The 26,315-nt window shown below is 50.9% G+C and overlaps 8 protein-coding genes across 8 annotated transcripts; 5 read left to right on the forward strand and 3 right to left on the reverse strand.

Annotated features, from left to right (window-relative positions):
- Window positions 1–381: 381 nt before the first annotated feature.
- On the forward strand, window positions 382–1,653 carry BKA67DRAFT_514287 (Glyoxalase/Bleomycin resistance protein/Dihydroxybiphenyl dioxygenase; the record flags this gene model as incomplete). The annotated part of the gene is made up of 1 exon (XM_046097635.1): window positions 382–1,653. The coding sequence occupies one exon, from the start codon at window positions 382–384 to the stop codon at window positions 1,651–1,653; it is 1,272 nt and encodes a 423-aa protein (XP_045960882.1).
- Window positions 1,654–2,262: 609 nt separating this feature from the next.
- Window positions 2,263–3,693, reverse strand: BKA67DRAFT_654969 (Ssl1-like-domain-containing protein; the record flags this gene model as incomplete). The annotated part of the gene is made up of 2 exons (XM_046106654.1): window positions 2,263–3,088; window positions 3,152–3,693. The coding sequence occupies 2 exons, from the start codon at window positions 3,691–3,693 to the stop codon at window positions 2,263–2,265; spliced, it is 1,368 nt and encodes a 455-aa protein (XP_045960883.1).
- Window positions 3,694–4,222: 529 nt separating this feature from the next.
- On the forward strand, window positions 4,223–5,254 carry BKA67DRAFT_552575 (Glyoxalase/Bleomycin resistance protein/Dioxygenase superfamily-domain-containing protein). The gene has a single exon (XM_046101855.1). It carries the CDS (start codon window positions 4,427–4,429, stop codon window positions 5,075–5,077), a length of 651 nt encoding a protein of 216 aa, XP_045960884.1. The 5' UTR covers window positions 4,223–4,426; the 3' UTR covers window positions 5,078–5,254.
- A 2,658-nt stretch (window positions 5,255–7,912) lies between these two features.
- On the reverse strand, window positions 7,913–9,331 carry BKA67DRAFT_162498 (chitin synthase III catalytic subunit). The gene is made up of 6 exons (XM_046095176.1): window positions 9,140–9,331; window positions 9,006–9,041; window positions 8,838–8,931; window positions 8,701–8,788; window positions 8,552–8,645; window positions 7,913–8,480 (listed from the first exon to the last, which is right to left on the reverse strand). The coding sequence occupies exons 1-6, from the start codon at window positions 9,167–9,169 to the stop codon at window positions 7,929–7,931; spliced, it is 894 nt and encodes a 297-aa protein (XP_045960885.1). The 5' UTR covers window positions 9,170–9,331; the 3' UTR covers window positions 7,913–7,928.
- A 4,886-nt stretch (window positions 9,332–14,217) lies between these two features.
- On the forward strand, window positions 14,218–16,929 carry BKA67DRAFT_634912 (general substrate transporter; the record flags this gene model as incomplete). The annotated part of the gene is made up of 6 exons (XM_046105645.1): window positions 14,218–14,370; window positions 14,446–14,928; window positions 14,983–15,508; window positions 15,562–15,748; window positions 15,804–16,061; window positions 16,910–16,929. The coding sequence occupies exons 1-6, from the start codon at window positions 14,276–14,278 to the stop codon at window positions 16,927–16,929; spliced, it is 1,569 nt and encodes a 522-aa protein (XP_045960886.1). The 5' UTR covers window positions 14,218–14,275.
- A 658-nt stretch (window positions 16,930–17,587) lies between these two features.
- BKA67DRAFT_654973 (family 39 glycosyltransferase) lies at window positions 17,588–20,124 on the forward strand (the record flags this gene model as incomplete). The annotated part of the gene is made up of 6 exons (XM_046106655.1): window positions 17,588–17,731; window positions 17,809–17,931; window positions 17,985–17,992; window positions 18,058–18,108; window positions 18,161–19,422; window positions 19,481–20,124. 6 exons carry the CDS (start codon window positions 17,588–17,590, stop codon window positions 20,122–20,124), a joined length of 2,232 nt encoding a protein of 743 aa, XP_045960887.1.
- A 407-nt stretch (window positions 20,125–20,531) lies between these two features.
- Window positions 20,532–22,493, reverse strand: BKA67DRAFT_552585 (P-loop containing nucleoside triphosphate hydrolase protein). The gene has a single exon (XM_046101856.1). The coding sequence runs from the start codon at window positions 22,159–22,161 to the stop codon at window positions 20,824–20,826; it is 1,338 nt and encodes a 445-aa protein (XP_045960888.1). The 5' UTR covers window positions 22,162–22,493; the 3' UTR covers window positions 20,532–20,823.
- Window positions 22,494–22,897: 404 nt separating this feature from the next.
- BKA67DRAFT_552586 (uncharacterized protein) lies at window positions 22,898–25,876 on the forward strand. Its single transcript, XM_046101857.1, has 2 exons — window positions 22,898–23,307; window positions 23,426–25,876. The coding sequence occupies exons 1-2, from the start codon at window positions 23,295–23,297 to the stop codon at window positions 25,651–25,653; spliced, it is 2,241 nt and encodes a 746-aa protein (XP_045960889.1). The 5' UTR covers window positions 22,898–23,294; the 3' UTR covers window positions 25,654–25,876.
- Window positions 25,877–26,315: the final 439 nt, after the last annotated feature.

The following is a 26,315-nucleotide window of genomic DNA, read 5'->3' on the forward strand; positions in this document are numbered from 1 at the left end:
TTCCGCAATATCGCTTTCCGCGCCCTTGGACAAAGGCCATCCGTCATCATAGGCGATATGATGCGTATTCAACCATAATCACATTGCCGCATGATTATCTTTTGGCCATGGAACTTACGCCGCGGTGGTGTTGCATTTCACGGCACCTTCGGCTACCGTGACTTGCCGCCTGCTGCAGTCGAGAGGCAACAAGGGCAGGATGGTTGGTATTATTAAACAGCCATCATATCAACTTAATTTTGACATTATTCTAGATAACCTAAAAACTCATCATTAAATGACTTGCTCGTGTCTTCGCACAAGCTTGATTGAGTAAATAAACCCAGCACTTGATCTACAATTATCTCACCTGCCGCTATCTGATAGCCTTGCGAAGCAGCCATGGCACCCTCAGCGATCACAACCTCTCCTCCCAGTGATCCTGTTTTTTCTCAGACCGCTGAAACCAATAGCCAAGTACAAGTTGACGCATATGCCGTGCAAGCTGGGGTGCCAAATTTCCAGGGCTACGATCATATCACATGGTGGGTAGGAAATGCCAAGCAAGCGACAACATATTACAACCAACTCTTCGGATTCAAGACTATTGCATATAAAGGACTTGAGACTGGAAGCAGATATTTTACATCATATGTCGTGGAAAATGGTGATGTCCGTTTCGTCTTCACATCACCTGTCCGCTCTTATGTACATCTACCCAAGGACGAACCCATCTCGACGGAAGAATACACCCTTTTAAAACAAATGCACGATCACCTCGAGAGACACGGTGACGCCGTCAAGGACGTGGCTTTCGAGGTCGACGATGTGGATGCCGTCTACAACAGAGCTGTGTCCGGTGATGCCGAGACAGTGCAAGAGCCCACTATCTTCCACGACAAGCAACACGGCTCCGTCAAGACGGCCGTCATCTGCACGTACGGCGACACCACCCACACGCTCATCTCCCGCAACGACTACACGGGTCCTTTCCTGCCCGGCTTCCGCGCCCGCGCGCAGGCACCCAGCACGGTCGAGGCGCCGCCGACCAACCTGTCGCGCATCGACCACTGCGTTGGCAACCAGGACTGGAACGAGATGGTCAAGGCGTGCGACTTCTACGAGCGGTGCCTACAGTTCCACCGGTTCTGGAGCGTCGACGACTCGCAGATCTGCACCGAGTTCTCGGCGCTCAACTCGATCGTCATGAGCTCGGCGAACAACGTCGTCAAGATGCCCATCAACGAGCCCGCCCCGGGCAAGAGAAAGTCCCAGATCGAGGAGTACGTCGTCTTCAACAGCGGCGCCGGCGTCCAGCACATCGCCCTCCTGACCGAGGACATCATCCACACTGTGGCCGCCATGCGCGCCCGCGGCGTCGAGTTCATCAGCGTCCCCGAGAGCTACTACGACACCATGCGCCAGCGCCTGCGCACCGAGAAGCGCAACTGGGAGCTCAAGGAGGACCTCGGGACCATCCAGCGCCTCAACATCCTCATCGACTACGACGAGCAGGGGTACCTGCTCCAGCTGTTCACCAAGCCGCTGATGGACCGCCCGACCGTCTTCATCGAGATCATCCAGCGCAACGCCTTCGAGGGCTTTGGTGCCGGTAACTTCAAGAGCCTGTTCGAGGCGATTGAGAGGGAGCAGGCCGAAAGGGGCAACTTGTGAGAGGGGAAAGAAGAAGAAAAAGAAGACGCGAGGTACAGATACGAGAAGTTGATGATGAGAGATACCAAGAATGCCAAACTGCTGTGAGCAGGGTGGAAAAGCATTGCTATTTTGCTTTTACAGGGACGTGAGAATAATGATACGAAGCTATGATGCAGGTTGGGTTTTATGTTACACTAGTCATGCACCGTACAGTCGCAGATACACGATCTGGTACTCGTTGCGTTACCACAGGTAGTCATTTATTTGCGAAAACCAGGCCATGCATTCGCGCATCATACTGGAGTGCTTACAGAACGGGCATTTAACTTTCTTGGTCGGGGCAGATTGCGTCTGTCATTGGCCTCCTCAGCAAAAGGCCTTTCCGTGCTAGTCACAAAACCTTTGTGATTCTAGATATGGTATATAATGTGCCTCTGCACCACTGGCAAGCCGGCCAAACTCGAATATCCTGTGATTGCAGACCTCCCAAATGCCGAGCACGCCCGATCCTGAACGCCTGTATCTATGCCTTTTTTATTTTATTTTATTCTTTTTATTTTGCCAATCTGCACCCCAGCCGTGTTGTGGCAGACTTATCACCGTATATGCATCATCTCCGCACTACTGTCATGAATCAACTTCCATAGCCGTCCCATTTGCCTGTCCGTTCAGATCGCCGTTCATCACCAGCTCTGGGTTTGGCACGCTCAGACCTCTCGTGTCGCTCTGGCACCCGGGGCAGTTATGCAGCACCTCGTGGGCGAACAAGTCACAGTCTATGCAGAAGTGGTTGCTGCAGACCTCGCATGCGTACCGCCCGGACTCGCTGAGTCCTATCGGGGCGCCGTGCTGCTCTATTTGTTTTCTGTCGTACTCCGGAAACAACGACAGGCAGGCATAGCATGCTTTGGTCTTGGCCGCTTCCGACCAAGGCACCTCGACCCAGTTCCGGAGCGGGAAGAGATGATGATAAGAGCGCGCGAGATGGGTCGACAGGATGAGTGTCAGCCCACAGCCTGGACATTCTGCGGGAAGGCGACAGACACGCGACCCGCATCGCGTGCATGAGTAGCCTTCCCTAGTCGGCCGGTTGTGGCATGCGCAGTAGTTTATGGTGTCGCCCGTAGCCATGGTCCTCGACGGAAAACCCATCATGAGTAGACTGGCATTGCTCTGTTCCGTTGCCCTCGTAGCGGGAGGTGTGGTGACGTCGAGCAGGAGTTCGCGGAAATGCTGCTCGTGCAGTGCTATGCTGTATCCCGACTCCTCACCGCCATTCGTCTTTGCACACAGCTCAGCGCAGATGGCGACCTGGGCCGATATGCCTACAACGGACACTCGTATCCTGTCCTTGATGACAGCATTGATCGTCTCGTGAATATCGCCTGGATCGCTGGACATGAGGGCGCCATAGACCACGACTACTTCTCGCGTGCCATGGGATGGTGTGTGACTGCCCGTTCTGTAAGAAATTTTGCCTGCTAGTACCTGCTTCGTGATCAGAGACACAACTCACAATAGCGCACCACGGCACATCTCCAGCGCATTCTGTAGACTCGGGTTTCCCTGCGGCTCTTGCTTGGTCCACTCGTGCAGCTTTTCCAGATGATCGGCCGGATTACCACTCATGTCGCTTATCCTGACCGCCACGCCATCGCGCATACCGATGATGGCCAGCTGTGATATCGGGTTTTGCTCAAAGTACTCTCTGACGAACTCCCTCGAGTAGGCCATGCAGAGTTCGTGCCTGCTGGGCAAGAGATCCTTCTCCGCCATGGCGAAGGACATGTCCAGAACCAGCACAAGATGCCGTATAATACCTCGCTGTAGCGGTGTGGTGTCCTTCATCAAGCGCGCGCGCTTCTTGGCTTCGGCGGTCTCGACCCGCTTGATCGTTCCGTCTTCGTTCTCTTCCACGACATCCCAGGTGCGCGTCACGTTCTCCCATGCTCGCGTCTGCATGCGGCTGTCCTTTTTCGACTTGCCGCGATTACGCTGCGAGGTCACTTGCAGTTCGTCATCGGATGCGCCATGGTATTCGCCATCTGAGTCGGCCATGGCGGCGGGTTCGTGAAGAGGCAGGGTATGGAATAGTAGCGCAGGTAGATGTATTTGCGAGCTGCGCCTCACTGGGTATCAAAGATCCGACGTTCACTCTCCAGATGTACGGTCAAAGAAATTAAGACGAGAACTCGGTATACCAAAGATTCATGAAACGAATGAATATGAAGGGGGAAAAAAATAAGTTATGATCGCATCCAGGGCGCTTGGCGCATGCCACGGCGCCTGCCGCTATCCAAGGCTACAGCTCCGCCCTCAACACCACAAGCCTTTCTGAGCGGTCAAAGGCCAGAAACTGCCGCAGATATCGCCGCTTGCCTCTTCTATTCTGTGCAAGTAGTTGAGCTGGTGATGCGTACGTCAGGCTAGATTCTAGATCGTCAGACGTCACCCAGCCTTGTCCATGAACGATTTAAACGCAGCCAATAAAATGCACCGCAACTAAGCTCAAGCTACAGGGGGGAACCCCACCCAATATCGCGACCTGCCGCAGTTTACATAGCCTACAGCAAGGTTAGACTAACTAAGTAGATCAACAGGTCAGCGTCGTCATGATCAAGACAATTCCAACGAACGAATGCGTGTTCCTAGTCCAACGATCAGGTAGAAATCGCGAAATGTCGCAGTTAGCATTACTAATACCCTGCATGCCGGTATAAGTATACCCGCATCTTGGGTTGAAGCTGAGAACGGCATTGCACACAGCCCTTTTCCCTAACATCATATCGAAATGGCGTCTTCTCCCTCTGCACGAAGCTCAAGCATGCAAGTTCCAAGCCCTATTCTCGGTTCCCTCAATGAGATATGCATCGTTACCCCTAATCTCTACAAAACCCTTGACAGCCTTACCCGTCTCGGGCTGGGCCCCTTCCGGGTGTTCATGTTCGATTCCACCACAGTCCCCAAACAAGAGCTCCGCGGTAAACAGGGCTCCGATCTGTACACCATGCACGTGGCCTTTGCGCAGAATCCAGACCCGAACGAGCCCGTCGTGGAGATCATCCAGCCTCTGACGGGCCAGACGTCCATGCAGGACTATTTAGACACGCACAATAATCAGGAAGGCGTTCAGCACATCGCATTCAATATGGAGGATCTGCCCATGGTCGAGAGGCAAAAGCGCATGAAGGAGAGGGGCATCGAACCGCTTATGCAAGGATGGTGGAGAGGTAAGAAAGGGGAGACGCACTTCTGCTTCTTTGACACGGTGGGAAAGGGGCTGGCCACCTGCTTCGAGACCATTGAGTTCTCCGAGGATTGGGAAGAACCCGAGTTTGAGTGGTATCCGGGGCCGCCTGTTGATGATCTGAAAAGGAGTCGTACCTTTGGACCGAGTTCGGGGTCCGGACAGGGTGCCGATGGGCTTGAGATATTGCTATGAGCTCTGCACTTTGTAGAAAGGAATCTTGCACAAACTACGGCCACTATTTCATATATGGATAATTGGGAGTGTTCGAAAGATATAACTTATTCTTTACAGACTGCAAAACATGTTGACGTGGCTGGCCAATCAAGTCACGTATTGGTGCATCTAACGAAGCCACGTTCTCAAGATCCCCCATATGATAGCCTATCATTTGGTGTCTTCCATCGAGCCCATATTATTTCGAGAACGACCCAGTGATTAAATGCATGAAACGTTGACATGAACCCAAATATACACTCGTCTCCGTCACCGCACATAGCACGTTTCTATATAAAACCAGATCCACCAGTCTACCGGAATGCCACATGTAAAGTTTATCAAGATGCGTGCGTCCTTTCCGATTCCCCCTTTCTCTAGGATGATTAACTTGATTCAGCACCCCTTGGAAGGCTGGTTTGGGAGGGACAATAAATTGGACCGAGAGAGTCGCCAGTACTATACACTCTCTCGTTGCCCTACACTCGGTAACCTTTACTTCGATCAGACGGTTTCTCACTGAAGTTCGACCGCCTCAGGAATTGAAACGATAACTAAATAAGTCAATGGCTACAGGTCTTTCAACACATTACCGTGGACTTACTTGACACCTCGTTTGTTAGGTCTATGGGAAGGCTGTTGCCCGACATGGCTTCGCAGCTCAATGACATCTTTGTACGATCATGCGTCCCAAGCTCAAGGAAAATCTACAACTGCAAGAGATCTAGGCCCCGCCGATTGATATGATGTTACTGTCACCAAGTTGGAGAGTATGCCTCTTCTGGGTTCTTTGGGGGCTTTGATGATATTAAACATAGCTACTATTATCTACCAGGACGCTATGCTGGTCAATATATAATTTTGAATGTGAGGTGCGACTGACGAAATGACCAGAAAATGTCTAATGAAGCTGGATATGCAGTAGTCTGTTTGAAAGAGATACGATGGCTCCGCGTTCCGACAAGTGGGAACAAGGCGTTTTATTCTTGCAATCAACTACAATGAGCTTGATCCCTGGCACGGAATTTATCGTCCGATTCTCTTGCAACTGTGCCAGCTAGTCTTCCCTAGCAACTAGACATCACCTTCTTCTCCAGCTCCTGTCGCAAGAACTGGCCGTATACTACACCAAGTCATGATCATCTACAGAGTCGCCCGACGTGATCGTACCTGAGTTGGTCTTGATGCCAGTGGATCGGCGGGACCGCAGATGAATGGAATGCCAGCAAGCTCAAGGGCCTCACTCAGCGTCTTGCACACATGGTTATTCAACGACTCCTTTTACATCACTAAGGTAATATATCTTGCCACCGCACGCGCACTCTGCCTCGACTGATTTTGAGGTCCCGAATGCAGCAAGGCTCGCTTGACTGAGCAAGTGCTATGATTTATTACATAGTGGTTTCTACTCTGATTTGGACCGCATCAGGTGCCTTCATTGAGAGCGAACATACCAAGTCGTTCAAAAAAGCCAGATGACATATTTGGTCCAGTCGACACACACTGGTTCAAGGTCAATCGGTGCCAAACCTGCTGACACTGCAGTTGGACGAAGAGAACACCGACGTGGAAAGGGGGCTCCAGCATACACTTACTACCAAGTTTTGTCAAGAGATGCCGGAGCGAAAGGAGAGGACCCGGAAAATGACCAACTCCTCCACAGAGTCGCGATAAGAGAAGTGGAGGAAGCCTGTCAAATAGAACACTGAAGACCTGATATCAACAACCACGGGATTGCGAAAGCAATTCAACAGCAAGAAGCCTATCACTGCATCGGATATCTCAAAAGCACCATCGGGCGGCGACCTTTAATAGTTGAGACTGTTCGCTCTTGAGCCGGTATGATTATACACCACTTCACAACACCAACGACGGATCAATTATCTCTTTCGAAATCACTTGCTGCAAGTCATGCATCTTGCCACTAATCTTATTATCGAAGCCTCGCTACACTGGTCGTTGGCGGCAAAATGTGGTTCTTCTCGTCTATGACTGGTCTTCATGCGTTACCAATTCTCCCTCCTGCTTTGTATAGATGGACTACATCAAGAGCATTATAACCCAGGAGTATGAACCACTGGTTAGGAATAATAGTTGCTTGCTGTTCGGTGTCATTACCCGCGCATGCTAGCCAATATGGCAAATGTGTGGTGAGATCATCAACATGTGACCAGGGGTTCATGTTGCGCAGGATATTGTGCATCAACTAGAAATATGTTGAACACAGTGAACCTTAAGTGATTAGAACGTAGGTGTTTGGAGTTCGACGGAGTTTTTGAGTACGCCATTCGACCAAGGAATAAGGTAAGCTATAGAATTTATTTTAACTATTAAATCTATCATACGATGTCATATACATTAGTCGCGCGTGGAAAAAAGAAAAAGAAAAAGAAAACACTATGGGGTATACTTTCAACAATCATGCTTCTTCTTCCCTCTCCAAAATGTCTTTAATCCTTCTCTGACCCTTGCCCCTGATCGGCTGGCCTGTCTGTATATGGTATAAAAATTTCAAAACGCGTCCCCGCCGTAGTCACGTATGCTGGTCGTATCGTAACAATGCAGTAGCCCAAGATCCAGCTTTCCCACTGACCTCGTAAATGCACCTGAGAGCATGGATAATGAAAATTCCATGAATGTTCCGGATAGCGGTAAGGGGCTGCGGATGCGCGTATTGTAGGTCAAGTGGATTCGGTATCTGTCGAATATCGGGTGGTTGTTGGTATGTAAGCCATAAAGCCAGAAAAGAGGTGGTGATCGCCCCCATCGAACCTGAACTCCGACGCCGTTTTCAATGAGTGTGCTGAAATAGAAGATTATGGCAGCCCTATCAGGGGTATCCTGCAGGTCCGGCTGTGGCAATTGGCCAGTCATCCTCGGTGATGCTTGACCAGAAGACCCAAATCATGACCACGGAAAGCAGGGTGAAGAGCGTCTCGAACAGGGCTCCATCGACCTTGCCGCTTGTACCGTTGCAGATATATGGGCTGATGGTGTAATTGAAGACCTGGCCTATGGCAAACAAAACAGCTGCGGCTGCCAGATATGCCATTGGCCTCACTTCACCAAGTATCCTCAAAACCAGGATAGTCTCGAGAACAAAGAAGGCAACCAGGAAGATCAGGGGCACGAGCTGGTACAGCACATAGAGGGCAATGTTCCGGTTCGGTGTATCGTAGCTACTATTCCAGTACGACGTGAACTGGAGACCAGTATCCAATGCGATGTAGCCAGTGCCGATGAGGAGAACGGCGCCGGAGATGACCATTAATCCCACTGACATGGGAGTGCCGTCGTCAATAATCTGGAACCCAACGACTGCGTTAATCATTAGAATCCACGTGGTCGCGATGATCATTCCGATGTGGATAGCGCTGAAAGCCTAAGTTGTGTTAGTCATACCATGACCCATAACAAGACTACTGCAATCCCAGCAAGGAGTTCTGAACATACAACTCGTACTTTGGAGTCTAATGGGAAGCCTCCCACCGAGAAAATTTCACATATTTCAATGATGACATAGCCTAAGAGGAACAGTTGCATTTCCCTTCCATTGGTTAGTCCTAGCGTACTGATGAATTTGTGGGTGAGGAGCAACAAACCTTCGACCAACGGCTGCTTTCTTCCTCTCGGACCTCAATAAAAGAAAAATCGAAGTTGCAATGGCGATGCCGCAGAGTATGATAGAGCCTACGAGGATGTTAGGGAGATTGGCCAAGTCGACTGGGACACAACAAACCTAGGTTCCCCAAATGCCTGCCACCACTCAAAGGTATGCCCGTCAACTCGCACCCTCCCCATGGACCGGTCTGGTTATGATTTGTGGACAACAGCTAGGTGGAGACTTGGGTCAGCATTTGCACAAGACAAAAAAAAAAAGTGTTGACAGCGTTAGATGTTGACATACATTGCATACTGGTAGTGTCGAGTCCCGGCAGAAAGCCTGTTCGCGATACTGTTAGCTCCCGTACCGCTGGCCGAAGACCTCACGCGCTTGCATCGTAGAAAGAATGCGATTGTCTTGTACAAGCAGCTACGCACCTCAAAATTGCCAAACTGAGTGTCGCCCATTGGATGTCTAACTTGGTGGCGCAGCAATTGCGCTTCGTATTACTAGTTGTCGAGATGCGATGCTGGGTCTTAAATGACCTCTGACTAGGTCTTGCCTGCACAATTGAGCCCGATTGCCCCGTCTGTGCACGATGGAAGAACTGTCTACTTGGACGCCAGGACTTGTAGAAAGGGCGAGACGTGGATCGAAGGCGACTTGGAGTCGTGATGGGGCGCAACCGCGGCAGGATGTGTTGTCACTCGGCGGGCGAATAGCTCCCAAAGGTTGAGCTCAAAATTGGATGCGAATGCAGCTCGAAATATGGGCGTGTCTTGCTTGAATTGAATGCGGCTTCGATCGACTCCTCAGCTGTCCACTCCAAGTGCTTGTACCTGGAAAAAGGCGGGTCTTGGAAAACGCGCGGTGGGTATGGCGGCTTCTTCCCTTCGAGGTATGTGTATGTATGTGTGTAGTACCCCGTGTCGATTGGCTGCCTCTTATATTCTTTCCGCCAATCGTTCCTCGAATCTTCTTTCGGAATCGATGGATTCAGCTGTTTTTGGCATTCGTGATATACGCAGTCGTAGGTTTGAGTCGTGTGTGGGTGTATAAAGAGTGGAAAAGAAGCAGGTTTCAGTCCTGAGGCTGGGACGAGTTCGCAGTGTTGACTTGACGCAGTCTTATTAGGTGAGCCGGCAGGGGCTCAATTTCCCTCGCAACTGATGCTCGCCGGGAAAATGTGCTTTGCTGCAATGCAATGGCTGGCTCTGGCTCACCTCGACACTGGACGAGCACTGCCGTCGACAGGAAAGGTGAGGGTGCGGGTGGAGTTGCAATTAAAATAACCACTGGCCAGGGCCTCTAGCACGGCTTAGCGAGTCCAGTTACTGCCAGCCACTCGTCTTCTTCCGTCCCTTATTTCCCAAGGTCTGGGGTCCCAGATTCCCAGTCTTCAATAATGCGCCGTATCTGCCCTTGTCTGGAGGTGCCAGGGTTGTCTGGGTTACTCGCGATTGTCGCCGTCGCTGTTGCTGTTGCTGTCACTGTCAGCCACGGGCGGCTTTGGTAAACTACTGCGACCCTCCGTGAAATTGCTGCCGACGACCCTTGCTGTCTTACTTTGTGTATGGTGACTCCTCGTGGCAGATTCCTCTGAACGTTTGACAGTCGGACATTTATGGAGCTCCCTGTTGTGCGACAGCGATGGTTCTGCATTTATGTCATGTTTGAGCAAGCTTCGAAGCTTTCTGCCACTCAAATATTAAGCTCGAGTGTACTGCATACTACGGAGGAAGCTACTAAGCGAACGGACTTCATGTATCTATGTAATTTGACCCATCGGCTATGCATGAAGACTTCTACATATGTCATTCCACCTCATCCCATCAATGCTTTGTCCGTATCATTCAAGGAATCTAGACCGTAAAGCGCACAAAAGAAGATCGTCCCAGTATATCGACATGATCAGCTCCATGATGGGTTTCAATCCGCGAATCTGACAGTCACGATACATCTAGCTTTACACGTGCCATTCAGAAAAAGAACTCAGCCTTTCCGGAGGACTCGATTACATCCTGGTCCTCTGAGCATGGAGGATCACATAATTGACATGGGTTATTCTGTACCTCCAAGTTCCGAGGTCTTTGTTACCTGCGCTCGATGAAATCTTGGCAGCGCAGACGAGATGAGACAAATAAGGTGCCGGCGATTCGTCCCATCTCAAACCCCAGGGTTTTTATGTAATTTTCCGTCTGTCTCCCATGAACTTGCCTCTTTTGTCGAGATGGTCTTCAAAATACCAATTCTGCATGTATGTATGTATGTAGTCCGGCTCTGTAGTCTGCGCCATGACCAAGTACTATTCTAACCTAGACTAGAGGGAATAACCCAGTTCTTTTGCACACCATAAGGAAGATAGAGGCTGTGTCCACAGTACTCAACTGATCTTCCTCCAGGATGGGCATTCTGCCATCTCATCTTGCATCTTGGCCGCTGACAGACACCAATGCCTTTCATGAATATTGCGTGTACGGTGGCAAGATATGTATATGTTAGCCTCACACAACGCATGCATTCATTGACGTGCATGTTAGTTGTGATTTCTTGGACCAATCTTCTCGGTCGATTTTTCAAGCTTCCCTAGTATTTGGTACGAGGGCGGCAGCAGGGTTCGAGGTTTCAGCCACACCCTAAACATTTTCCATCGCTATCACTGGTTGCTGTATCTCTGCATTTGGCACTTCTCATCCAGTCAGTGCTAGAGTGCGGCTCTCGCGATGGTGCGAAACCATTATTGGCGCCTCAACTAGCATGAAACATTGATTGGTATAGTGGCTGATCCTCATACTTCACCAAAGGGTGACAACTTCAAAGCTTTTTTCTATTTTTCTTTTTTTCTTTTCCCCTTGTTATTCCAAACCGGTAAGAGAAGCTATAAAAGTTACCGCTGCGGTGTTGATGCCGGCCCAGCTTGACTATGCCGCTGTCGGCATGCCTTTCACATCGGTGACCGCAACGGAGTTACCGATTTCAATAACGACAATCTACCACCTTCTTAAGGTTGAGATAATCCTCTCGCAAGAAGTCCAGTCAAGTTTCTTTCCGCCATGCATGTAGCAAGTGAGCCTGAGCCATGAATCTACGTCATGTCATCTTGTGGTTCGTCGATGCGCTATGATTCTCTGAGTGTGCATTGAGGCTTGTTTTTGTGGAGGGCACTGGCTCTTCCGTCGCTTACTAGCAATGTTATGTGGCTGTGCAGTATTACTTCGTAGGTTCTGCTCGATAACATAGCCTGCCTTGGTTGAGGCCCGAATTACTCGCAATTGACTTGAAGTTGTGTTCACTGGCCAAGGGTTGAGCCGCAAGCATCATACCGGTGTTTCGTGGAAGGATCACTAAGCGACAGGTTGCCTGTCCCTGTTGTATAATCGTATGAAATACTGATTTCGACCGCTCTTTCAACTCCGCCGTAAAAATAATTGGTGTTGAGTTTGTTTTTGAAGAAGATTGGCATGATTTTATTGTGGTCTCCTTCACACCAGTAATTGGCTTGTAAAAGACAAATCATGGCCCGTTGCGTTTAACCAAAGAGGTTAGCAAGGTTATTCGATGGTGAGAGAGAAGACAACACAAGGAGGCTGGCAGTTTTGACCGCCTGAATGCGGGATGGATACTATGATGACATCGTGGATACCTCCGCGGCCTCGGTTGGCTGCGAACCGACTCATGATCATCGACCGACAACCACAAGACCACAAGCTGACAGCCCGGACTAATGATCACGGCTATGAGTGCTTGGCCTCGTGCTGAAGTGTCACCTTGACCATCGAATAAAATCATCCAGGGTGATTTCTTCCCCAGATCCGCAACATGCGGCAGAGTATGGGGAGGGGGCATACTGACTAGGTTAACTAACCTAGGGCAGAGCTGTTATTTATGTACAGTAGGCTGAGAATGACTTTGTGGGGTAATGGGCTTAGAAGAGGTAGATGAATCAGATATCTGTTTTGCAGCAACGAGACACATGCTGCTTACTTTCAGGGTCCAACGACTAATTGCGCTGCTTGATTCGATCTCCAAGCGCGCGAATCTTTATGGAGGATGAGTCGTAGTATTATTACTATCTATGTACAGTACAAGCCCGCTGTAATATCTTGGAAAAGATCGGCTTTGTACATATACTCATGCATTTGTGTCATGTATAGGTTGGATGACGCTGCTCTACCCAAAATGATATGCCTCGTATCTCCATCTACGACATTGAGGTAGTCTGCTAATTTGTTCAAGTCCTGCAGGCAAGCAAGTATATATGTGCTCTAGCTATACTCAAGTTCTCGTAGAGGAACACTTCTTTACCGTCAAAATATTTGATGATCGGCTTTTTTTTTTAGTGTGGAACATGTACCGCTGGTCACCGCTGACATGTGTTGATCGTTAGCGAAAGTAGTGGGCAATCGGGCGGTTGGCGCTAACAGATAGAGAGATGGAGTGCTCTCCGCCAGGATATCTGGCAAATCTGGAGTACCTGGGGCTTTCAAATCAAGCTGAGAAAAGGGGAATTGCCAGAGGACCGCGCACTCTAATCGGTACTGCATCTGGGCAACGCAAAGCTTTTAAACCTTGCGAAAAGAAAGTCCCTATCGCTTCTTTCAAGATGTTCCCTCGCCTTGGATCGCTCGCTTGCAATGTTTGGATGCATTCGTTGATCTCTTCTTGTACATAGCCAACTTTTTCGTTATCTTTCAACTCCAACTCTGTTTAACTTGACTTAGATCGCTGACCCGGTCTCGGTTCAATTGCTGCAAGGGTCCCCATAGCGGTCGGGTAGCACCATCGACATTCCTGTCCCTGATCTGGTTCGCACGAGGTCTAACTGGGTGTCCACCTGCTGCAGCCTCTCGTCACTCCTCCAAGGCGTTGGCTGCACTACCTACTTGTAGTTACCGGTTCTGACTGACTGACTGACTGATACCTTCGGCTTTGGCGAACCACCACTTGACCTGGGTGTATACACACTCCACTTTCTTTACCGATCCCCTTCTTCTACTTCAATTGCTTATATCGCGGAAGGGTGCTGCTGCCAAACAGCCCCATATCCTCCAAGATTCCTTCGCCAAAACAAAACCGCCTCCCCTCCAACATCCCTCTCCGGACACTGACCACACGTCCCGAGCATCACGGTGCCCAATCGACGTCATTGTTGGCTGGCAGCCGGGACCAACAGTCCCACGACCGATCGTCCTTCGACTCTGCCGACTCCGAATTCGACTCGTGGACTGACACCGGAGACATCGCCGAGCAAATCGACGAGGAGGATCCTCTGAGGCAGCGGCTCGCTGACACGGCACTCGACGACGAGCTACTTGCCAGCGTTGTCGAGAAGAAGCGGCCCAAGAACAAGCGCGTCCAATTCCGCAGATCCGTATCAGAGCACAGTCAACGACGGTCGCTATCACATGCTGGCCTCGTTAGTAAGGAGGCTATCGAGATACCAGACGTACCTACCCGGCGGCCTACAAGAGCAGCGCGGCTGCTATCAATCATCATGCCGGGTACAGGTGTTCGCGGTATGACGGGCAAAGGCCTGATGTATGTTGGAGAGACGTCCTGTGCGCCGTAGTTAAATGCTGATATTGTCTAGCTACTTCACTAGTGTCTTTGTCTCGTTGGGAGTTTTCCTCTTCGGATATGATCAAGGTGTCATGTCCGGTATCATCACGTATGTCTTTCCCGAACCTGGAACAGAACGGCTGTGAGATTATGCTGGACTTGTCGCTGACCACTCTATCAACAGCGGGCCTTACTTCCAGGACTACTTCAACAATCCATCTCATGCGGAGATTGGGACTATGGTGGCCATTCTTGAGATCGGAGCCCTTATCTCTTCACTCGCTGTCGGCAAAATTGGTGATGTGATCGGCCGAAGGAAGACCATCCGCTATGGATCGGCCATATTTTTTGTTGGTGGCGCAATGCAGACTTGCGCGACTAACATGCCTATGATGATGCTGGGCAGGATCATCGCTGGTCTGGGAGTAGGTGCGCTCTCAACTATTGTCCCAGTGTATCAATCCGAAATTTCCCCCCCACACAACCGCGGTAAATTAGCTTGTATAGAGTTCAGCGGTAACATCATCGGATACACTACATCGGTATGGGTAGACTATTTCTGCGGCTATATCGAGAGTAACTACTCATGGCGCGCACCGCTGTTTATGCAGTGCGTAATGGGAGCATTGCTGGGATTTGGAAGTTATCTCATTGTTGAGTCACCCAGGTATGAATGCTGACACTGTCTTGTGGAGTATCACTAACTAATGATCGTGCCTAGATGGCTTCTTGACAACGACCATGACGAGGAAGGTATTGTCGTCATCGCGAATCTTTATGGTGCCGGTGATATCCACAACCCCAAGGCCCGTGACGAATATCGAGAGATCAAGATGAACGTACTGCTACAGCGTATGGAGGGCGAGCGAACCTATTCTGAGATGTTCCGCAAGTATAAAACGCGTGTCTTCATTGCCATGTCTGCACAAGCCCTGGCTCAATTGAACGGTATCAATGTTATTTCTTACTACGCTCCCTACGTCTTCGAGTCTGCCGGATGGACCGGTCACGATGCTATCAAGATGACCGGAATCAATGGTATTACATACCTGCTCTCGACAATTCCGCCATGGTACATCGTGGATCGATGGGGCCGCCGATTTATCCTGCTTAGCGGTGCCGTAGCTATGGCTCTGTCGCTTTCTATGGTTTCCTACTTCCTTTATTTGGACGTGAAGAACACACCGACATTTGTTGTCATATTCGTTATGACCTACAATGCTGCATTTGGATACTCATGGGGGCCGGTAAGATATTCCAAATCTGCACCCCAAGGCGAGAGCTAATCCAATACAAACAGATTCCATGGCTCTACCCACCCGAGATCTTGCCTCTCAGCATTAGATCGAAGGGAGCCAGCTTATCGACGGCTGCTAACTGGACTTTCAACTTCATCGTTGGTGAGATGACACCAATCTTGCAGGACTGGATCAAATGGCGTTTGTATCTTCTCCACGCATTCTTTTGCGTTGTCAGTTTCATCACTGGTGAGTCTTCCGTTCCGTGGTTGTCATACATGCTTTGTGTTCTGACAATGAGCAGTTTACTTCATATACCCCGAGACAAGCGGCGTCCGGCTGGAGGAGATGGATTCCTTGTTCGGCGATGCTACCACTGCCATGGGTACTCCCAGTCTGCGATCGGAAACTGGTTCTATCTACAGAGCCACATCCCCCGTACCATCACTTGATCTTCGTGGACGGGCACCCCCAGAGTCAGCCATTCCACCACTGGACATTGACCCGCCTCATGTCAACATGTTAGACGGCAAGCCGCAAATCGGGAAGGCCCGAGATGAGAGTCAGTCCCGGGGACGTGTTGGAGATTGGCTCAACCGAGTGACTGGACGGGGGACTAGCGGCAGTCGCGGCCCAGCTTATGAACAACTAGGGCAACGAGACGATTGAGGTAGAAGTGTGGAGAGTGTGCATACTTGGATCATATGACGGGATTAGATGTTTTTTTATTCATATAGATGGCCGACGGGGCCTGGAAGGGGCAGTCCCCTCCCCTCCCTGCATTCATGTGAAAAGAGTTCTTGCATATGGACAGTCATGGGCGGTCAGGGCTTCCTCCGCTCTGAGAAGAGTAAGCTGGCGCGGAGTGAGACGAGTGGCTATGTACCATAATGACCTGGATCTCTTGCCAGATCGTGTATAAACGAGTTCACGCGAGCGAGGATCGATTGGGGATGTGTAAAGTATCGTAGAGGATACTGTTTAGAATAGCGCTGAAGCACAATAAAAGGGGGTGGAATTGTATCGTGTTGGCTTGTGATGTTCCGTAGTGTATGCATCCCCCGGGGTTTGTTGTACCTGGCGAGTCCTTTTAACTACTGCGTCCCAATGTGACACGGTTTGAGTAAAGTGAATTACGATGTCTTGAATGGAAAATCTGAAGGCAAGACTGGATGGAGTTCTTTCATTGATCTGGATTTGGGGCGAACAATTGCAATCGCCGCCTGGTACACATCAGGACCTTATATTAGATTAAAACAAAACCATAAGCATTCGTTCACACTTCCTTCTTCTCCTGTATCATCCAAGCTGAAAATAATATAAAGCTAGTCTAGCGATGAAGGGACGGGGGCAGGGACGGGGACAGGGGTTACGCCGCCTACAGATCCATACTCAGCTATGGTCAGTTAGCTTTTTTGGGTGGCCTTTAGCGCTTGGCAAGCCCAGAGCTTCTTGGGAGCTGTACGGATCCGTACTACAGTAACCTAGTCACGTATCCCACCCCCCCTGCCGCCCAAATGAACGGCCACCTGTCCCGAACTCTACGACGGATCCGTACGCACTGCGTAAAGGCTAACCTTAGCTTCAGCACCACAAATAGCAAATAGCGAGAGCACTACCTCGACACGACGAACGCGAACAGGGGTCTTAAGCGGGAAGCAACGAAAAGTTGTTGCACCGTGGTATCGTATTCCATATTACCTATCCGTCACGAAGGGCGCAATCCTTTTTCTTCCCTTCGAGAGTCCAGCTTCATCTTCCTCTTGACCAGTTCCTCTCTTGCCCTTCTCTGTATCCTTCTCCTTCTTCTTATCTTTTAGTTGGAAGGGAAAGAGAGATGCTCGGTTGGTAACCTGCGTGGCCCGACGTACCTGTACACGTTTTTCTTCTTCTACTGTAGTTCACCACGTTCACTTCTGACCCTCTTTTGCTACCGGACTTTTACCCCTTTCGACAGCACCCCGTTTACAGTAGCTGTCATCACAGCTACAGCTCAGCCTCGAACCACCACAATTTCTCTTTGGTCTCTACTCTTTCAACTGGCCACTTTGTGCACACCCAGAGATCTCGACCGCTTCATTCACAACCATGGCCGATTACAAGGCCACGGTTGCCTCTGGCGCCGATCCCAATGGCCAGCAATTACGGCAACGTAATGTGCCAGGCTCCGCAGCACCTGGAGCTCCTGTTCAGTACCAACAGGACGAGCAGAAGATCCATAGCAAGAAGAAGGTATGCAGAGGCATCAATCAAGCATTGCCTTCCCAGTCGTGCGAGAACATTCTGCTAACTGCTATCCCTCTCGCCAGGACTCCTCTTTCCTCCAGATTCTCGACGAATGGGAATTCCTCATCGCGCCTATAATCTTCACAGCTCTTGCCTGTTTCACACGTCTTTACAAGATCGGTGCGAGTAACATCGTCACCTGGGATGTAAGTGAAACAGACTGCCCTACTCATTGTCAATTGCTAATGTCCCGTTCCAGGAGGCTCAGTTCGTTACCCATACCCTCCTCTGTTCGTCTCGATCGTGCCGCTAACCCAGTCTCTCCTCCATAGCTTTGGTAAATTTGGTTCGCACTATATTAAGAGAGAACTCTTCTTCGACGTGTACGCTTCCATATTCACTCCTCATGGCAGGGCGGTACTGACAGACAACTAGTCACCCTCCTCTCGGCAAGATTCTTGTCGGTGTTTCTGGTGTTCTAGCTGGCTACAATGGATCTTTCGAGTTCAAGTCTGGCGAGACGTATCCTGAAGATGTCGACTACACGTTCATGCGCGCCTTCAATGCCTTCTGGGGTATTCTCTGCGTCCCGTTGGCTTACTACACTGCTCGCGAACTGAACCTCAAGCGCCCCGCCGTCTGGTTTGTCACTCTCATGGTCCTCTGCGAGAACTCGTACACGACCATCAGCCGATTCATCCTACTCGATTCTATGCTCCTCTTCGGTACCTTCGCTACTGTCCTCTGCTGGGCCAAGTTCCACGGATTGCAGAAATACCCCTTCGATCCCGAATGGTTCTTTTGGCTCTTCATGACTGGTCTCAGCTTGGGTTTCGTCTGCAGTATTAAGCTTGTCGGTCTCTTCGTCACCGCGCTGGTCGGAATCTACACAATCGAGGATCTTTGGAACAAGTTCGGCAACACCAAGATGCCCGTTCCTGAGCTTGCTGCCCATGTTGCAGCCCGAGTCACGGGTCTGATTGTTATTCCGTTCCTGGTTTACCTCCTTTCCTTCGCCCTGCACTTCGCAATTCTGACACGGAGCGGTCCCGGTGATGCTCAGATGAGCTCTCTTTTCCAGGCCAACCTCGAGGGAAGTGAAATCGGCCGCAACTCCCCCCTTGAGGTTGCTATTGGATCCAAGGTGACGCTGAAGAACATGGGTTACGGTGGTGGTCTTCTGCATAGTCACGTCCAGACCTACCCTGACGGTTCCAACCAGCAGCAAGTCACTTGTTACCACCACAAAGATGCCAACAACGAGTGGTGGTTCTACCCTACACGCACCCAACCCGAGTTCAACCCTGAGGCAGAGCCTAGATTCGTTGGTGACGGCGACGTCGTCCGTTTTATCCACACTCAGACCGGCCGCAACTTGCACTCCCACGACATCCCTGCCCCCATTTCCAAGAGCCAGAAGGAGGTCTCCTGTTACGGTAACTTGACTGTTGGCGATGACAAGGACAACTGGCAGATTGAGGTCGTCAAGGATGTTGCTTCCCGCGACAAGAGCCGAGTTCGCACATTGACCACTGCCTTCCGCCTGAAGCACCCCGTAATGGGCTGTTACCTCCGCGCCGGAAATGTCAACCTACCTCAGTGGGGTTTCAAGCAGATCGAGGTCACTTGTGACAAGAGCAACAACCCCAAGGATGCCTTCACTCACTGGAACATTGAAATGCACCAAAACGAGAAGTGTAAGTCGTCGTGCTTGACATGGAAACGGCGTCTTGATAACAAACTGACCTTGAACAGTGCCCCCTGCTGACCCTGGCAAGTATAAGTCGCCATTCTTCCACGACTTTATCCACCTTAATGTCGCCATGATGACCTCGAACAACGCTTTGGTCCCTGACCCTGACAAGCAAGATGATCTTGCTTCTCAGTGGTGGCAATGGCCAATTCTCAACGTCGGTCTTCGCATGTGCGGTTGGGACGACAAGATCGTCAAGTATTTCCTCCTCGGCAACCCCTTCGTATACTGGGCCTCGACCGCGTCCATTGGACTTGTCGGTCTCATTACTGTCTGGTATATTCTCCGATGGCAGCGTGGCTTCAGAGACCTCACCCAGGACGATATTGACCAGATCCACTATGCTGCTCTGTATCCTATTCTTGGTTGGGTCCTCCACTACCTGCCCTTTATCGTCATGGCTCGTGTCACGTACGTGCACCATTACTACCCGGCCCTATACTTTGCCATTCTTACTCTGGGCTTCTTGGTCGACTGGGTCACTCGCAACAAGAACAAGACAATCCAGTATGTGGTCTATGGCGTCTTGTACAGCGTCATCATTGGCCTTTACATCTACTTCCTGCCGATCTGCTTCGGCATGACGGGACCGAACAAGAACTACAGCTACATGAAGTGGTTCGACACATGGCGTATTTCTGACTAAACTTGGGCCATTGTCGCAAAGGGGATTGGCAACGGGGGAAATATGACAGCCCCAGCTCCCCAATGCTCGGGGGTTTGGAGGAAGAGCCAGATATGACTCATAGATACGGAGGGTGTGTTGTGTGTGCTCCAGGAGGTGGTGAAAATCCACAGAACAATTGCCACGATTTTCCTCTGTGATGTAACGATACAAAGGTTAGCACTCTGCATTGACGAAAGAGGGAAAACAAAGGAGGGGGGCCAAAGCGGAGTTTCCGGTCGTCTCTTGAACCTATTCAACGTGTTTGGGCATGGCTGAGATCTACTCAAAACCAAAAGATTACAGCTATCTAATCAAAAGACTTTTTTCCTTGATAATATGTTTTCTCTTGTGAAGAAAAAGGAAAACGTGAAGGACGTGACTGAGACTTTGCCATGATATTTCTTTTTCATTCATTGGTACAGATTAGGTATAACATGATGCTCCGTAGTAGACATTATTTCTTAGGGTATCATCGGATGCATGTATCTAGATTAGGTAATTACACAGGAATCATGGAAAGGCCCACTGGGCTCTCCAGTTTCTCCCATACGGGAAAGGTAGACAGGCCGGACAGGAATCTCGACTTCTGTATATTGCTCGGAATGCTTTCGTGAGGAGCAAAGGAAAACAAAGTTCCGCCATCTCTCTCGTCTTTTGTAGGAAACCCTTCTCCTCGCCTTAACAACATCCGCCCGAGCCCTTACTTTGGTCTCCCAGCTTGACCTGTGCGCCCCGTCCGCTCATGCCGGGCGTGGGGCCCTTGACGCCGCTCCGCCGGTCGTTGAGGTCGTACTTGCCGGCGTTGATGTTATCGAATATGCGCTCGGCGACCTTCATGAAGGCGAGCTCGACGCCCTCGCCGCTCTTGGCCGAGGTCTCGACGTACTGGAGCACGCCGTTGTGGCGGGCCCACTCCTCGGCCTCGGCGACGGTGACCTCGCGCTTGTTCTCCTCGCCCGCGGCCAGGTCCGCCTTGTTGCCAACCAGGATCACGACGATGTCGGGCTCGGCGATCTGCCGCAGGTCGTTCAGCCAGTCCGTCACATGCGCAAACGTCTGCTTCCGCGATATGTCGAACACAAGCAGGGCCCCCGAGGCGCCCCGGAAGTAGGACCGCGTCACCGATTTGTACGTCTCCTGGCCCGCCGTGTCCCATAACGACAGCTTCATGTGCTTCTGCTGCGCGTCTGATCGTGGGGGGTCGGGCAGTCCGCCGCCGCCTTCGCTATTTGACGAGCCCTTCGATGTGCCGAGCGTCTTGGAGTGTGGTGGTCCCACGGGCACGATCCGCGAGCCGAATTCTACGCCGATGGTCACGTCGTGCTGCGGGCTGAAGCGGCCCTCGCACAGCCGGATGGTCAGAGAGGACTTTCCACAGCCTGAGTCGCCGATGCATACTAGCTTGGCGATGTAGTCCCAGGGCGGCGAGGAGGCCGTGGATGACGACATATTGTCGGCGGGCGGAGATGGAGGGGAGGAGGAGGATGTTGGAGAGGACGACGATAGGCGTTGTGCGGGCTCGTGGCTGCCGTGCCGCCCGTCGAATTGGTAGTAGTTGAATTTGGAGAACAGTCCAGGTCTGGTTCGTGAGGTGCAGGTGCTGCTGCGACAGGGACAGCGTACCGGTATGACTAGTTGTTGTGGTTGTTGTTGTTGTTGCTGTTGTTCAACCTGCACGTGAGGTCTTGGTTCTGTAATAATGAGCGTGGTCCCGCTGGTCCTCGAGCTACTTGCAGGGGCTGCAGGTGTTGAATCGTCGCTTTCTCCACTGACGTGCTGCTGTAGCGGTACTTGCGGCGGTACATGCAGTACTTGTAGTGTTAGAGGCCCACTGGCTAGACTGACAGGGAGCAGCTGGGCTCGTCGCGGTGTGGTGCGAGATCTACGGCTACTGATACAGGTCGTCCGGGGATTCGCTTCGAGGAACGCAGTGCTGGCTGTGTTTGGGCAAGTACTGTCATATGCGAGACTGACTTCTTCCAGAGTTGTCTCAGTAGAGGTAAGCGTGCAAGACATGCTGTTGAAAAATGATGGTGTATGCTGAGCTGGGTTATTAGAGCTTGTGCCACTTGACAGAGCATCTTGGCTCGCTTAGCCGGAGCCGCCCATGAGGTACACGGGAGTATTTGTTTCGGAGAGTGCTTGCGCTTCGAGAAACATGGTAACCTCGATCTTGTTCTCACCAGAAGCCGAAGGGGGCACATTTGGACAAAGGGGACAAAGAGCAGATTAGAGGTATGGCAGAGCATGAAAGTACACATTTGTGTGTATGCATGTCATGTGGTCAGAACAAACCTGAAGACATGTATTCTATGATACCTCACTTATATGATGTTTGTCGGATGGCTCACCACACAGTATGTAGATGGATACCCAAGATTACTCCGATCTACAAATGCTCGGTACAGTATGTAATGTACATAGATATACTTACAATTGATGTGCATGGATGGAAACCATGGAGTGTGCTGATAAGCAGATCGGCGCAGAGCGAATCACTGCAGGGTCTCATGGCTACATACACACATAGATAGGTACAGTGCATGCCTACTTCGTACCCGCTAATTCCGCCCCAAGCCCACGCCCGCCACTGCCGCGTGCGGAACGGCGTTTCTGGGTGCCTGAGATGGAAAGTGATTGGATGTTGCAACGGCCTGGTCCAGTGAGCAACACGGTCAGTCACCTGCTGCATTTGCAGGAGGATGACCTGGTGAAGAATAAGTGACCGACCGACCGACCGACCGACCAACACCGCCCAAAACAATCTGTACCACCATCTACCAGTCTTGTAGTTTCGTTTTGGACCGTTTCGACCTCGTCAATATCCCACTCTGCCGGTATACTCTTCGTGTTCAGACTCTCATAGCATGCGGTAGTCATAGATCACCTATTCTTGCTTGACTCGAGTGATCGTCCAAACTAACGCTACCTCACACCTTATCCCCGGACCCCAAATATCGTCATAACCATAACCATAACGCAAGGCGACCTCGGCGATTACGTTGCGATAGCCGTCTCGAATGCAGACCACCCTCCCGTCTTCTTTGTTTGTCTGGTGCAACAGTCAGCAACACCCGAGTTTGGCTTCTTCCAACTCATCCATCATCCCACCTGCAGGAGTCGACCTCCTCCTGCTTGGATAAATCACCATGTTCTCCGAATGTAAGTGCTCGCATGACCCGCTTGGTGCCTAAATATACCCGCCATTCCGCATCCATCTCAGGCCGTCTGTGTGAAGAGTTGCGATAACAAAGGTAAACTGACTCAAATGTGAGCAAAGATGCCTCCAGGTTTCTAGCTCAGTCGCAGTCTCGACTTTCCAATTTCGGGCAACCGGATGGCGAGCCCTCGAGTAGGCAGCCGCAAGATGGTGCTTCTCGTTTCCCGCGACATCCAGGGCGATCCACATATCAGAGCAGGCTGGGAAACCCGTATCAATCAGGCTCTAGATTTGGCGCTCTTGGTTCGCGATACAACAGTAGTCAGGATACCGCGCCGCTTTTTCACAGCGCGCTCAACGAGTTTCAGGACGAGGATGAGGACGATGCGCGCGAGGCCACAGACTTCAGAGCGTTGCAACGGTCCAGGCGTGTCTTCATCGCGAGCCGGATAGACGAGAGCTCAGCATCCGAAAACGAAAACAGCCATGCGTCCCTGGGTGAAAGTGGTGAACATGAGAGCCGGGTCTACGAGGACAGAGCACGGCCGATGGGCATCAAGAGCAGTTGGAATGGCGAGTCCAGCTTTAGAATTAAAGATCGGCCAGCGAAGCAAACACGAAAGGACGACGTCGAGAACTCGGGCGCCATGAGGGCAACCCGACAGGATTCGGATAGCAGTGAGGGGAAGATGGTTGACATCGGTCTGGAGTCGGCCGTGCTCGACAACCATGTGCCAGAGGACTTGCTTCAAGAAACACCTACGGATGCCGACCCACCCGCGTTTCAACAATTCAGGAACCCAAAGACTTCCTTGTATGATCCACGACCATTACAGAATGAGACGATCATGGAGGAGGATGAACCTGTCGAGGACACAACCGCAGATGTGCCATCCGTCACCGGTCACACGGAGATTTTTCAGAACGATCAATTCTTTGCTTGGATCTACTTGATAGCCATGGCCTCTCTCTTCTCGACTTTCGTCTTGGTGTGGCTACATACGTCAACTCCAAGTAGTAAAACTCCTCTAGGTGACACGATCTATACCACGCTTCATGGCTCATTCTATCTACTGGCAGTGGACACTATGGTTGCAGTCATTGTCGCCATGGTTTGGATGGCGCTCTTGCGATCATTTGCGAGACCTTTAGTTATACTCATTATTGTCGGAAGTCCCATCGTACTCTTCTCATTTTCGCTCTATCCATTCATCTCGAGTTTCCAGGGCGATGCCAAGAGACTCGCTTTGCAAGATACGGTTATGAGATGGCTTTCTCTTATTCCTGCTGCGGCAGCCATTGGTCTGATTTGGATGATAAACAGGTCCCGCTATCAGCTACACAAGGCCATCGAGCTTCTCGAATTCTCTACAAGGATCCTCGCCGCAAACCCAGCACTTGTCATTCTCGGGTTCGGCTCCTTGGTTTTCGTCGTGGGTTGGACCTGGATCTGGCTAGGAATGTTTACTCGAGTATTTCTCAGTGGCTACTTCTCCAAGTCCTTGTCGGCGTTCATCATCGGAGCTGCCACATGGTGGATTGGGGTGTACTTCTTTCTAATGTACCTCTGGACACTATCGGTGGGAACTGGCGTCATCAGAGCCACGACCGCTGGCACGGTTTCGAACTGGTATTTCCACCGCAATCGACAGCCCCCCACACCATCAAACGCCGTTGTGCTAGATGCCTTAGGCCACGCTACAAATTCGGCATTTGGCACAATCTGCGCAGCAACACTTTTACAGTTGGGCGTGCGGGTTCCGTTACTTCTCTTGCCTGCAAAATTCTCTCGGCTGATCAACCTGGCTGCATACTCGTTGATTCCGGCGTCAATCACTCTCTTGACGAATCCTTTAGTCTTAACTTACGCCGCCATCCACTCAGTGCCGCTCATGGAGTCGGCCTCAAGATTGTCCAGGATGCAGTTCTTGAGTATCAACGACGGCGCAACAACTCACCTAATGCCAGGGACATGGAACAGACGGAACCCCAACGTCAATGCACTTGTGCCGTATGGGTTGGCCAAGCTACTGCTCAATGTGACCAGAATGGTCATGTCTTTGGCGCTTGGTTTTGCAGGCTGGGTGATGACAGCACATCAGCTCGAAGGACAACGTCCCGACGGTATGGGATACCGCGGAAGTGCTTATGCCTATGTCGTAGGCCTGGTCGCTGGTGCCATTGGTTTTAGCATTCTCGGCTCTCTCGAGAGCATCCTCGTAGGCATCCTTGACGCCGTAGTTGTGTGCTATGGCAGCGAGCGCAAGTTAGGTAGTGGGCGCATGGGTTACTGTATGGAGGCCGCACATCTCTTTGGCGACAACGATGACGAAAGAGAGGGAGTCTAAGGTGCGGGAGAGGCGGAAGGAACGGACTTTGCTTACTTAGGTTTTTACAGCATCGGTGTTCAGGTGCCCTTGGGCGCAAAGGCCGATACTATACCCCGTGTATCGGTGTGATCAGGTTAGATGGGAAATTGGCAAATGGAGAATAGGAGTTTTTCTAGCATTAAGAGTCATCACCTACGGGGAGATGTTTGGGCAGCTTTCGAATTCATCATTTAATTGAGCAGTTCCTCATCATTTTCGAGCGGTGATTTGGTGTCAGACCTCACATAACCCTCTACAATTCATCTACAAATATGAAGACGACGAATGATGGTTAGTGTAACAATCCCCCTTTGTCAATGTACAGACCACAAACTTGCTCAAGGTAGGGGTTGTGTATTGACATGGTAGAATCATGCATGTGCCACGCCCACTAGTAATCCGGACTAGCCTATTCACTTGACCCTTAAAACCTACGATGGCGAGAACTATCCCGAGCAGCAGTCCACCTCGTACACGTGGACCCGGGGGGAAGGAAGGAAGGAAGAAACACGCCAGGTCATGAAAATGGGTCAGATATCCGTAACAAGTTCCTGGGTTGTCGTTCATATGGGGCCCGACATTGTGAATAAAGGGGTACGTCGATTTCCTTGCTGGCATTCCCGTTGTGGATGTAGATACTG

Source organism: Truncatella angustata, assembly GCF_020726525.1.
Source record: "Truncatella angustata strain MPI-SDFR-AT-0073 chromosome Unknown BKA67scaffold_2, whole genome shotgun sequence".
Classification (NCBI taxonomy): Eukaryota; Fungi; Ascomycota; class Sordariomycetes; order Amphisphaeriales; family Sporocadaceae; genus Truncatella; species Truncatella angustata.